At 44.1% G+C, this 14,277-nt stretch overlaps 1 protein-coding gene across 3 annotated transcripts in view; it reads left to right on the forward strand.

Moving 5' to 3' along the window:
- Nucleotides 1–14,277, forward strand: part of VGLL4 (vestigial like family member 4) — an 819,879-nt gene that overhangs the window by 455,635 nt on the left and 349,967 nt on the right. The window contains exon 1 of one of the 3 annotated variants that reach the window (XM_069643918.1): nt 1,037–1,519. The exons of 1 other annotated variant lie outside the window; for it this stretch is intronic. In XM_069643918.1, the coding sequence (XP_069500019.1) occupies nt 1,438–1,519 (82 nt within the window). In that variant the 5' untranslated portion in view covers nt 1,037–1,437. Of the gene's footprint in view, nt 1–1,036; nt 1,520–2,411; nt 2,485–14,277 lie in introns of those variants that run through there. One more of the 3 variants, XM_069643917.1, reaches the window with a different exon arrangement.

Consider the following 14,277-nt stretch of genomic DNA (forward strand, 5'->3'; position numbering starts at 1 on the left):
CTGCCTTTCCTCACTCTCAATCTCTCCCTCACGCTTCTGTCCTCCTTCATTCTCCACTCTCCTCTCCCATCGGTGTTCATGTTACCTGCCCCTTCTCTACTTTTCTTCTTCACTATCCTGCCCTTAGTTCCTCTTCATTTCCATTCACTGCCCTGTAGCAGGACCCTGGGAAGCTAGAGGAGATATCGAGGTGGTGGGTTGGAGTTAAAAGGTCTTTCAAATGCAAGCAGCACCCACTAAAAAAGGTAACCCCTGGTATGTTTGAACATCAAAGATTGAAACCTTTTAATCTCTAAAGTCATTTCAGGCTGTGGGGTAATCGCAATGGAGCTGAATGCTGTAGGAGTTATCCTGTAATATCACCTGCCCTTCCCATAGCCTTGAACCCTATCACTTCCAACATTAGTTTGACGCCTGGTCATTCAATATTATCACCATTGACAGCAAAACCTGGTGAGGAGGCCTACCTGTTTCTCGCTAAAGTCAGACCCTCAAACCCAGAAAACAAAAAAACACACCTTTTAAAAAAAATGTTGCCTTTGTCCCTAAAGTTCTACATCATGCAACTGCACCCACTCTCTGCCTTCAGCCCACCCGGGGTCCTCTGTCATTTTTGGTCAAGGGGGTGCCTTTGCCTTAAATTTGCCACTGCCATACAGTAGCAAAATTCAAATGTGGCAATTAAATATGATTAAGATTGAGTTACAGAATAAGAAAGCTGTGAAAGCGCGGCCTACGTGTTTTTGACAGTTAGATTTCAGATTTCTTCCCAGCTTTTGGGAAAGGCCTCCCTGTTTCGTGCCCCCTTCCCCACACTGCCCGGCCAGTGCTGTTTCCTGTCAGGCTCTTTCTTACATGGCCTCCTCTGCACGGCTCCCCCTCTACCCCCGCCCTCTCTTCCTTTTAAACACTCTTTGCCGGGAGGCTGATCTTGTGCAGAAAATATCCCTGACATTTGAGAAGCTCCAGGGAAGCGGCGCGCGTGCGCAGTTTGCCCACCATCCCTGGCATTTGAGATGCTTTTGAGGTGGAACCAGTGCGCTTGCGCGCTGCCTTCCAGAAAGAGGAAGCTGCTTCGCATAGGGCCACATAGCTTGCATAGCCTGCATGTCAGAGCAGTTAACTTGCAGCGGGCTGCGAGGACGACTGGCCTGCCTTTGTCCTCTTGCTTATTTTTATAGGGAAATCGCATGTAGACAGCTCTGCAACCTCACGAGAGTTGTGACGAAGAAACACACGTACGCCGTATCCTGCCTGCTTGCAGCCCCCGGATCCCTTGAGTGCTGTTTTTCGCCGTTGTACACAGATTTTTTTTTTCGCCTTACTTTTTGTCTGCAGTGTGAGGCTGGGCCTTTAGCTTTGGCGTTGGAACCGAGCCTGGAGCTCTCCGCTTCTGAGTGAAAGCAAACAAGCTGGTCTTCTCTGCCCGCCCGATAAATGCTGTTTATGAAGATGGACCTGTTGAACTACCAGTACCTGGACAAGATGAACAACAACATCGGCATTCTCTGTTACGATGGTAAATCGCCTTTCCTGACGTCAGCGATTGTGTGTTTTCGTGTTGTGTGAATCTGTGCGATGTTCTGTGCAATATAACTTTAAAACGGCTGAGCCGATCGCCACTGGATGCGACTGCACATTGTGCATATGTGACTTTTTGCTAAGTTTGGCGTAGTTGTTGCAAAGTAACACTTGTTGCACACGAAGGCAGGAACGGGTAGTCTGTATTGATGTACCCGCTTGATTACACTACGTTTACTTGTTCACATGCCCCCTAATCCTTTGGATAACGTGTATACATGTCTTCAAACTTGTACGTTTACAGGCGTGTCCTAGTCTCCATCAAAATGTCTAATCCACAGTTTGTGGGCAGGCAAACATGATTTGTTTTAGCGCCGTTTGACGTGGAAATAAACACGCTTCGCACGCAGACTGTTTCCTGTTTAAATGATGTCTGCGCGTTTATTGTACTTTCCGCATTGTAGTGCTTTGACGTAGTTTGTATGTGCATAGTCATATGAAAATGAGAACTTATTTTCTAAAGGTTCCCCGTGCCCATGTTACTCTTGACACAACACATGCCAAATGCAGGCACTTGACAGTTGCTGGTATGGCCTGGCAGGGAATGCACTGAACAGCAAATGTGGCTGCGTGGAAGGCACCCGTGTAGCGAGGCACAGTCCGTCCCTTTGTTTGACTTCTCGTTTCCAGCCGAGCTCCAAGAATGGCCTGACATTGAAGAATGGGCTTCCCCCGCCCCATCCCACACTCTCGTCCTTTCTGGGAATGTATCCACGTTGCGGGCGTCTTTTTTTTTTTTCTTTTCTTTTTGGTCCCCTGATTGTGTACATTTTGTTTTTGCCTGGCTGCCCGCCGTGCGTCAGCTGTGCCTCATGGGAAAAGGGGGGGGGGAGGTCGGTGTCAGAATGCGGGGCTGGTTTGTTGGTGGGACGGCGCAGAATGGCGGCGAGACGTTGTCCTGTGGTGGGTTTCCTTCGCGCTGGGCACACAGAGGCAAGGCCCTGGCAAAGCTGGCCTCTACGTGCAGTTTTAAGTCACGGCAATGGCCCGATCAGAGCGGAAAGGAGGCACCGCTGCTCTAACTCGTGCTGGCAAAAGCAGCTTCCCCTCTCCTTTCCTGTAATCGGGCGGGTCTGCTTTAGGGTGGGGAAAAACCCTAATCTTCCAATACGAGTTTTACAGAAAGTCCCAACAAATCTAGCGAGTTGCACTCCCTGTATTATTATTATTTCTAGGTGACAACAGTGGCGTATTTATAGAATGTTTTGTTTCAAATATCGATCATGTTTGTGCATCCACACCGCGTTATTCCACGGCATATTGTGACAGGGGTCGTGTTAAAAATAGTAAATAATGCATTGAATTGTCTGCTGCCCTTTTTGTGACGTTTCCACAATTTTCTGTTGGAAATACAAAAACCCATGAGAAGGGCTACTTGATTGTATTGTGTATGCTGTTAATTGTAGGAATCGCTTACTCGGCTTGTTTTGAAAGTGCAGTGGATGCCTTGGAGCCAGCCATGTAACTTGTCCGTTTCTGAGTTTGGACATCGGTTCTGGCTACACGGGGTGTGACACTTTTTTTTATACATTATTTAGTTTTGAAAAAAACGAGTTGGCATAAATAAAGGCCAAACAGCCTTTGCTGTCAAAGTACTCACCGGAAGGTGTTTATACCAGTGTGGTTGCAGGGCTATGAACTTCGCCTCCATCTGCACTGATATTTGGTGGGCGTGGTCTGGTTATGAGTAAAGAATCCCATGCATGCCACATCATTTTTCTGATGCAAATCCTGTGTGTATTCGTGCGGAATGATTTAACCGTTTCGGAACCCACCTACGCAGTTTGTGTTTTTTAAACCAGACCCCCCAGTCCAGGATCACAGTAAAACGTGCAGACTCTAAAGATTTCGCCTTGTGTGAAGGCTTTATTCGTGCTCGTCTCGCAACCTCTGGACCCGGTGGAAAGTGTCTCTGGTATCCACAACAGTCTCGACTCTTGGATATTCATGAATTTGGCTAGTTTGAGAATGAGGTCCTGTTTAGGAGAGGTTTCCGTAGATTTTGAAAGTATGTTCAGGTGCGCAGTTAATGTATTGACGGTAGGGCGCTTCAGACGTGCAGCTGTAGTTGACCACGTTTCTCTTTTCACAGAAAACATGTCAAATCTGTGGCTCATCAATCATGAGGACTTCATTACTAAAAATGAACTCGCTGTCTGTCATTTCAGTAAACGCAAATATGAAGTGTTTATTTTCCATGCACTGTCGGTTAGTGGCTATTGGAGGGTTTGCTAGCCATTGTAAATATTTGCTTAAAATTAAAGGGGGGATTTGCACAATGAGACGAATCCCACAACCTTTTATATTTGTCTATGTAATATGATGTATGTTACATGGGGGGAGGGGAGAGAGGGGGTTATGGAGCCGTATGCAACTCCAAATAGGCATTTGTATGTGCTTGTAGTATGACATGCTTACATAGTTTATTTTATCAAAAGTACGGTTGTAGTTTAGTCTCGAGTCCATTCACATTGTCCTTTTTAGGTTTGGTAGGTTATGCTGGGTGTTGTCTTAAATATAGGAGCGGGTGCACAGGCTTGAACCATACCCACTGCACTTTTAACCCATCAGTGTGGTGGTCTTGTTGATCTCTAGCCATGCATTAATAAAGCAAGGCTGCAGCCAGTCCAAAAAGTAGAGCGTAGCAAGAAAGAAGCGTACAAACCATCCCGGTGGCACTGAAACATTTACAAATGAGTGCATGGCTAGGCCAGTAGAAGTTCACTCTATGTAGGAGGCAAAGGGGGGGGGGGAGCAAGCGGCAGACTAAATGCCTGGAGGAGCGCCCGCACTGCTCACAAGTAGCATGGAATATAGTAAGGACATAGGATTGGAAAGGGCGAGTAGAACAAGCAATGATGCTCCACAGTAGACATTGTGCAGCCTCCATTATGAACTATGGACACATGGGGTACGTTGGAATACTCTGAAGCAAGCAACACAGCCATGATGGTCCACAGTAAACGTGGGGAGCGCTCCTCCCCATATTTGACACATTGCAATGTTAATCGGACATGCAGATAATCCAATGAATGATTACACGAGCCCACTCTGCAAATTGGGAGTAATGCAATTAGAACATGGTTTAAAAAAATGATTCTATGCATAGTTTTGTCGACTTATGGACACAAGTAAATGCCATTTAAAAAAAAAACGGTTCTATAGCTATATAAGATGTTTTCTAGAATATGGTGGCTGGGTTTGTTTTAGGGGGTTGTTTGAGAGATTGTGCGATGTTAGTTAAAGCTCTGGAAAATATTCTTGGCACTAAAAATGCTAGTTTAAGAAAAAGGAGGCTGTATAGTTCAAAGCTTAAATTCTAGAACACTTTCCCCAGGGCATATGTATGTACATCTGAATGGGAACAGCCTGTTTGAAAATCCACCAGAGCCCCTGTTGTGGGCGCAATGTTCCCAAAGTGGTGTGTGGGGTGGAAATTTGTATTGCAAAACTGCATTTAAAATTTAAATAAAGAATATCTTTGATTCATGCTAAAAATCCCTAGGTATTAAGACAAAGTGAGCACCAATCGGTAATGCTCACCATCCTGATGCTAGTTCCGCTGCCATCTTCTAGCCTGATTCTAGGCAGAAATATGGCCATTCATGTAGTGTGAATAGACCATATGGCCATTAATGGACAAACCTTTGAACCATGGGATGGGCATATAGCGCTCCAGGTGGGATGTTGTGCAGTGGCAACAAGACAACAAATATGGATTTGTGGGTCTTCTTTACTTGTTGCTAACGCCAAGATCACTTCTTGATCTGGCTGTTAAGACTACACCTACGATTTATAAATCTATGGTTTTTTGCCTGAAAACCTTATTTAGCACTCGGTGCTGGTTGCATCCATACCATTCTGTGATTGATGTATTTACTTTTCTGAGGCTCCAGTTTCATCATTGGAGCAATCTTGAACCTAGGTAGCAGTCGTTGAATGTGAGTTTTAGATTGTAGGTTTACTTCAGAAGCAAACATATTAGACATTGTCGTGAACTGAGCCTTATTATACACATTTGCTAGAAACAAATGTGTCCTTAAGTTCCTTTTTGTCTTCACTCACATTTGAAAAAAACCTTTTAGTTGAAACCTCTTGCCCCCTTCCTCACCATCTTCAAAAGTCTTCCTGTATTTCCTGCATGACAATGTTTCCAATGTTGTTTTTTTTTTTTCCTGGAAAAACTAATTTCTTGGTGTGATTATTTTGCATGAGATGATAAAGGATGTTGGTGGACAATACTCGGTGATCAAACCTGTTTACAAATTCATAGCACATTGAACGATTGCAAATGTCACGAGCAAAAGAAACGTATAAGGAGAGGTGGACGCCAAAAGCCCTGAACCTGGAACAGTAAACTGGTGGGAATGAGCTCCATAAGACCTAGCTGTTGTGCGAGAAGACGTTCCCTTCTCCCCCAATTCGGTCAACCACACCGCTGTGCGCTTTCTGCGTTTACTTCATCCATTTCAAAATGTAAAGTGTAGATTTCACAATAATAACGTATAGGTTCAAGTTAAGATGATCAACGAAAATGATTGCTAGTCTGTTCCAAAGGAAGGGGAGGTCTTCTTGGTCAGACCAAATTAGAAGAAACATGTGATGCCGGTAGTCTTTCTTAGACATCTTTGTACTTGTAGCACACAGGGTGGCCACCCTGGCTTTTTGGTTAACTTGCTGTCTGCTAGCAGCTGGGCCTCTAATGTGCGATGCACGCGGCTCCTCGGGACTATTTTCCGCCTGGTCTGCGCGCCTAGGTTTGAATGTGTGACCGAGACAGAATAGTCTGGTGAGTCAGTCATTTCATGCTTTAATGGCAAAAGACCGCCAGTTGTCTACTTATGCGATTCTTTGTCTCATGGCATTTTGTTGCTATTCTTTGTCTTTTAATTTGAGGGTCCGATTGGAATATTATTTTTAATGTTTAGGCTGCACGTTGACGGCTATAGTGAAACAAATGTACACGTTAGAGGTACAACTGGCACATGTTAACACATCTATGTCGAACAGTGAGTAGCCACATGTTCATTGTTGGCTTTGTCCACTATCTGGAAAATAACAATTTGAACCTGCACAAGCTTTATGAACCTTTCTTTGATGTCCATATATGTGGGCTGCTTTCTGGAGGCTTAATTAGCCTGAACTTGAGCACAAAGATGAAAATGATCAGTTGGCGTTCAGCATGCGCGACTGTATTCGCGTGCTGCTGGAGTAGGCCATAGGCCGCCATACACCCCCAGCGGAGTGATATGAAAAGTATGGGAAGGTGATTTTCTCAATTGCTTGGTAACGGTTTTCAATGTATAATTAATATAAGATTTCCTTTTTTTAGTGTATATATATATATATATATATTTTTTTTTACTACCACATGGTGCTACATTTTCGTTTATCCTTTAATTTCGTTGCAGCTTCTTTAGATAGAGTATCAAAATCATAAAACTTTAATTGCTTACCACGTTGGCCCTCCTGCCCCTTTTCAAAACAGATTTTACCACTGCAACATGACCCCTGACAGCAAGCAACATAATGTGGTGCAAGAAGCCTGAATACCATACGCTGAAATCTATTTATCAATATGTGCTATGCTTGAGTAGGGCAGTAGGTCTTTCTAAGCTAGAATTGCTGCGCTTAACTTAAACATCTTGGGAAAGATCACACAAATATTGCCCTTTGCAAAATATTTGGTTTGAAGTAATTTATACGGCTTATACCAATGTTGAAAAACTCATTTTGCACTGATATCTTAGTGGTAAGTATATTGTATCAATCCGGTTGTCATATTACAATTTCTTACAAACGAGACTTGCCGACAATTTCAACCAAAAAATGAGTCGAATAATGCAACACTGTGCAAATTTGCAACCGCATGTTTTGCAGCAGCCAAAAATGTTTTTGTAATGTTGATCCTGTTCTATTTCACGAAAGCATCCAGCACTGCCATCAATCCACATAGGCAGGCCATGGAGGCTCAAAAGTAACCTCACAGTTGCAAGTATTGTGTAATTCCTTTTGTCCGCCTCCTGTGAACAGGGAAGAAGTACCACGTGTGGAAAACCTGCCAGATCTACGTGGCAGAAGGCCATTACCCACCCCCCCAACCTGCTGGTCCATATGCGCTATGAAGCAAAAGCACAACCTGGCACGAATTTTGCGCGAATCAAGCCCCAAGAGCCCCTCGCTGCTCTTGCATGTGTTTTTGTTTTTGTTACATCAGCTTCTACCATCCTCACACTCTTAATATGAAATACATAAAGGTCACTGCTCACGCATAATAATACAACTGGCAAAGATGGCAATTTATCGCGCATGTGCACCCTTTATCTTCGTTCTTACTTTTTGATGGTATTCAGGTGTTCCTGGCTACCTAATACACAATCGGCAGCAACTTTGCCACAGATTTAAAGGCATCATGATACTACAGTAACCGTGTTCCGGCTTTCTACAAAACTGAGTATTTGACATTTAGTTTTGAGGAGGTATTATTGGCAAAAACTAGGCTGCCTACTGCTAACCAGTAGAAGGCGGGTTTGCTGATGTACCCTCAGCTTTCCCACAGTGAATCCTCACCATTCATTTTCTCCAACTTGGCTCACCAAGTAAATTCTAGCAATATATGGGCACCAAGATCATCCTCCTGTTACAGGTGAGAAAATGAGGCCTAGAAATGCACAGCCACACAATTATTAGGGTCAAGCTCCCACACAACTTCCAAATAAACCTTTGGGAGTAATATTTTCGAAAACCATCCTCATTCATAAATGAATGGCAGTGGTGTATTCATGCCAACTGGTATTGTTAGTATTAATGCCATTGTTTGAAAAGTTGCTTAGAATTACTTGATTTATGGATTTTTATAGAGCACTTGTTCACCCCACTTGGAGCAACTTGACGCTTGGTGAAATTAAAAAGACCCTGGACTGACACTAGAAATTAATAAATAAGATTCTAGCATTTGCAAAGTTATGAACCTTATGGTGAACGACATAGCCAACGGAATCGTAGTGGCCAAGTCCAAACCAATAGAATATATTTTCTCAAATGTCCTTTTCCAGAGCATCCAGCTATGGCCAAGAAATTTGAGCGGTAACTGTGAAAGAACAGAGATGTGTTTTGGCATCCCACACCATTCTTTGCTTCAGTACAGCTTTTAATGGTTTCGGTAATAGATACAGTATCCTTTAAGGGTTAAAGTTTAATCATAGCTGTGGCAAGAATACCCACTGGGAAACACAGAATCGAGCTGTCTGGTGGCGATGGATTATGGGCTGGGTCGTGATTAGCTGGACACTATTGCGCTGCCAGAAGAGGCTACACGGCACAGGTTCCCTACGGAAATGACCTGGTTGCCGCCATGCCGCAGACTCCATGAATTATTACTGAGTCTGTGCCCTACATCATACCTCAGCAACCAAAGTCCCATTCACTGTTCTCCAAAACTCATTCCACACATTGGTTAGTGGCCGGAGGATGAGCCTGTTCAACAATAATTTGTGTGATGGCGCAGGCAGGCATTTGTGGCGACAGGCCCAGCAAACGTAAGAAGTCATACCACAGAGGTTACCTCCGTTCATTTTGCTGGCTGTGCCATTCAGCAAGCGGCATGTTCTCGCGAGAGCCCCACCACCATCCACAGGTCGATGGAACATCATGGGTACACCAGATGCTAACTCCTATGCTTCCATCAGCAGGGCACATGACTTTGCACTTGCACACCACTAACTAAATAGTATCGGTATGCTCAATTGATACATCTATACAATGAAACTCAATGTATCATTGACTGAGGCTATTGCTATAATATATCCTATGTATTGTAAGAGGATTCAATTCAGCACTACAGCTAAGTTAACGCCTAGTCTAGAATACTGAATGAAAACCCTTATTGATATATCTTTAGGTCCAGTTCATGCGTTCTGGATGACTACCCCTGTATAACACCCCTCTCTTGGAATCCCCCTGACCCCACTGAGCCAAGAAGTAGTTCTGTTTTGCAAGTTTAAAAGGTTTATTTGATAAATTAAAATATAGATATCACACTTTATAATAAATTAATAATTGAATATCACACTTAATCTGATATGGTAAATATTAACAACGGAGAATCTGGCACTAGCACACTTCTTTAATCACTAATGAGTTGACATGAAATGGATAAGGTAGCACACTGGTAAATAGGAACACAAGTATAATGTGGTAGAGGATGCTTTATGTAGCTCAGGTGGATGCAATATTCAATGAATGCAATACAGAAAATACTCAATGTGATTTCAACCCAACAATGTAATCACTTTCCTCTGGCAATCCACTCCCCCCCCCTTTATGCAATGCAAGGAAATGGGAGGAAAGCACACAGTTCTCAGAAATGCAATCAATGTAATCAGTTCAATCCAGCAAGCTTAGACAACAGAAAACAGATAGGAGTTTTGAAAACACAGGCAATGCTTGGATATGTGCTGGCAATGAATGAGAAATATGCTAAATTTGCTTTTAATTCCCTTATAGAGGTTCAGGGTGAGTGGTATCTAGTTAATATTAGTCCAGGCTCACACTAGCAATGATGCAGGGATAGTTAGCAGGTTAGACGAATTTCTGGCCAATGGAAAGCAAACAGCAGCAGTTTTTACATGTGAAGAAATTGCAAATCGCGGTAAAATTCGCGGATGCGCCGAGCGCTATTACAAAGGAACCGCAAGGACTATCTCTACCGTTTTGGGGTCCTAGAAAAGCCTGGGATCTCAGCTTCCAAATGAAAGTTATTGCAAGTCTCTAGCCCAAACGGTTGCGGAGATATGAGTAATTTAGTAAAGGTCGTTTTTGGTTTTGTAAATTTTAAACGCACACTTTTTCAAAATGACAAGTGACAAATTTTTGCAGCTAGAATGACAGGTGACAGCTAGGAGGCAGTTCTACTTAGGTTAAATAGATTGAATTAGATGAATTTAAACTAAGAGATGTGTTCTGAGTTTTGCTAAGTACTCACAAGAGATTTTGAACAGGAAAGCGACTTGGTCACGGACTTCAGTCTGGTCAGGTCTTTCCGGGTTCTGCTCACAGCGCCTGGCCTCTGGAACTGCTCACAGGGGTCTGGTCTCTGCTAGGCACCGGTTCTTTGGGTCTCTCTGCTCTGGATAGATTGAAGTCTCTAGTTTGGCTTTCTGGAGTTTGATGGAGGTAAGTATGGATTTTTCCGGCAGAGCTTTCAGCGGCAGATGAAAAATGAATCTCCCTATGTGTCCTGACTCTCTGCTTTTTATCTGTTTCTTGAGAATGGGTGTGTGTGTTGCATCACTATACTTGCCCCTCTCAATCGTCATTGGTCAGCTTTCATTCGTCCCCTTGATTGGGGGAATGAAATGAAGTGTCATCATGATGAGGTCTGTTTATGATACAGAGAACCCACCCCTGTCAACTTTACACACAATCTATATCTGACCTAAAAACATATTTGCACAGGTACACATTTGTTTAAAATTACATATACATGGTGTGGCTGAATTTAGCCATGTCTATGTCCAAATCTGCTCATTCTCGGAGCTTGCATTCAAAGAGTGTACATAATTGACTTTTTAACTGCTTTTTCAATTTCCGACATGGACCCAACTTTACATACATGTGTGCAGGGGGTAGGGACATTAACTGATGAAGTTTCAGATTTTTAACATGCACACATTTAGAGTAATATCCACTTTTCCGCCACAACCCCCCTGAACATACCACCGGTTCCTACCACGTCTTAAACTGTGGGCAGAAAAATCACAAGAATTATGGTATCATTTATAAAATTTTCACATGTCCGCTCTATGAGTTATTCATCTTTTTAAAGTTATGTTCTGGCTCCAAAGGGGTGTGGTTTACCCTCAGCACAAGGTTGAATTTCTGGTTCTTTCCAGTTCTGCCAAGCCAGCTTGCTCTCACAGGCAGTGCTCCTCCCAGCTCCTGCCAAGAGGAAGCTACAATTTACGACTGCGGTAATAAAAACCTTTGCCTGAGTGAAGAGGGCTTTGTTCACTCTCTGGCAGAGCACAGGAAATTCAATTATCAGATAGATGGCATATCCTTAGCCTGGGCAGCAAAAGGAAGGTTGGCCTGGGAACACAGTGGTGACTCAAGTTTCACTGCTGATGGGTAGTTGCTAGGCAAAATCAAGTTCCTTAAGCCAGACTTTCAGCTAACTTTTTGTTGCTTTTAAAATAACTTGTAATTTTACACATGCAGCTAGAATGCTGATTCTAAGTGCAAAACTATGACATTTCAACAGTTACAAAGGCATGTGACACCAAACATAGGTCACTCATTTAATTTAACATTTTCGATTTTGGTGGTTTTAAATCCAGTTGCAGTTAGGCTTAAGCTGCTGACTCCATAGCATTTTTGTTATAAGCATTGTTTTTGGGCTCTTCATTTCCCAGATTTTGTAGGCACACAAAACTCCATTCTGCCAAATGTCTGCTGGTGTTCAGTGAATATTTTGCACATGTTGCAAGGTTTGAAATAGGCATTTTGCTTGCCTTCAGAAAAACACACAGAGTGGTTTTAAAACGCCGGCTTTTGGATAGTGGTGAGTACTGGTACTGCACCCATTTTTGGGATTTAAGAAATGAATTCCCCACACTTCTAGGTTGCATTTGGCAATCAGCATTGCCATTCCCAATGGTTTCAGACTACTGTGCGGGTAGTCCAATGGTGGTTTTAAAGCGCTTTGAAGCTAACCGGCGCTACTGTTTTTCCTTTGGCAACCCATTTCCCTCATGGCAACCCGGCCTTTCATTCTCGCACTGGTGGGTGGCAAGTGAGGCAACCATTTTGGTGGGCGCACAAACTGCGCAGCTTTCCTGGATTTCGGCGCACATGTGGGTTTTCCGCCATCTTGAATTTCCTAAGCCCACAGCACCAAATGTTGTAGCAGGATAGCTTAAACGTGGGTCAGGACACCCAACAGTATTTAAAAACTACAATGACTGGTTGGCATTTCTTGAGATGTTAAAGTTCTGACGACCAAACATTTTGTTTCAAGTGTCCCGTTGTAGTTGTCAAAAAAAAAAAACATGGTTGATAGACAGGAAGGGAACCCTCTTCTTTCATTGACTAGCTCACTCCTAAAATATTTTTACAAGTAAGGGTCTATGAACAGTTGGAGAAGCCTATAAGAAAGTTGCTGCACCTAGTCGTCACCAAGTCCAAATTGAATACGCTTTTAACCGAGTAACTGTCCTGGCTTAATAAGGGTGCCAATCTGCTTGCGATAGGTTGCGCCAATTTGGCCTCATTTTATTCAGTGACCACCCAGCAATGCAGGGCTCAACATGCACTAGTCATTTCTTGGTGATTGATGAGTAGCAAATAGTATTCTGTTTATGTTTAGAATTGAGTTGGCAAGTGACTTTTTATGGCTGGCTTTACCCCTGCAGTATGATATAAGGCACCTGTACTCAAGTGTTTCTAGGCACCGCAAGGGAGGGGAGACCAACCGAAGACGAGACAAACAATCCTACTAGGCCTTGTGACATTGGGACATTGGGATTGTGCAAGTGTAACAGCGAGAACTGCACAGGGAAGGGAGGTGGGGGAGGGGAGTACAGGGGAAGGTAGGGGGAAGTGAGATCAGGGCAGCATGGCTCTGATTAATTGCAGACAGGGCAGCACAGCTCTGGGTAAGTTCAAGGAGGCAGGGGGCTGTAGGGGGTTACAGTTACAGCCCCCTAATGCACAGGTGGTCAGGAGGCAGTGCAAAGAAGACTGGTCATGGAGGAGCCTGGTACCCACTGAGTCTCTGAAGGTACCACGCAACCGGTCCGGTTCAAGTTCGAGAGGGGCAGGGGGGCCGTTCCAGAGGGAGGCACATGCAAAGGAGGGAGATCTACCCACCCCCCCCTCTGTTTGGAGAAGCATCTGACCCTCGGAGGTAGCTGAGCGAAGGGCTCTAGAAGCAGGGTATTTAGGCAGAGGAGTTGGATATAGTGAGGGTCCTGGCCCCAGAAGGCCTTGTGGATGATGCAGAGGGTCTTGAACTTGATCCTTGTGGCCCCTAGGAGCCAGTGAAAAGATTACAGGGCAGGAGAGATGTGGTCCCTGGGCTTGAGTCCAAGGATAAGTCTCGCAGTCCTGTTCTGAATTCGTTTCCGGGAGCGAAGAGTAGAGTTGGGAAGATTGAGAAAGAGGCTGTTGCAGTAGTCCATCCGGGAGACAGTAAGCTTCTAGGGGAAGGTGAGAAAAGGTAAAATGCTTCTGAGGAGGTGCAGCTGGAAGTAGGCCTTCTTGGCAAGGCCTGTGATGTGAGGAGAAAGTGGAGTCGAAGATGACACCAAGGTTTTTTCCCCTCATAGGAAGGCGAGGGAAGAGGGCCGGTAGCAGGGGCCCCAATAAGAAGGATCTCGGTCTTACTGGCATTAAGGCAGTGCTGGTTGGAGGCTCACAAATCCTGAATCGCGGATAGACAATCAGGAATGTGTGAGGAAGGAGAGGAGGCTGAGGGAAGCCTGAAAGAGACCGCAGTGTCATCCACGTAACACTGAACGTTAGACGAAAAGGTGGAGATCAGATAGGCCAGAGGGGCCAGATAGACATTGAAGAGCCAGGGTGAGAGGACAGTGCCATGGGGGATGAGATTGCACGAAAAGATCAAATCTACAATGCTGAATGCATGTTTAGTGTGCTTTTGGCATGGTAAATTAGATTGAAGCCCATAATGCCGAA

The sequence above is a fragment of the Ambystoma mexicanum genome, chromosome 2p (assembly GCF_040938575.1).
Source record: "Ambystoma mexicanum isolate Mex_15411 chromosome 2p, UKY_AmexF1_1, whole genome shotgun sequence".
Taxonomy (NCBI): Eukaryota; Metazoa; Chordata; class Amphibia; order Caudata; family Ambystomatidae; genus Ambystoma; species Ambystoma mexicanum.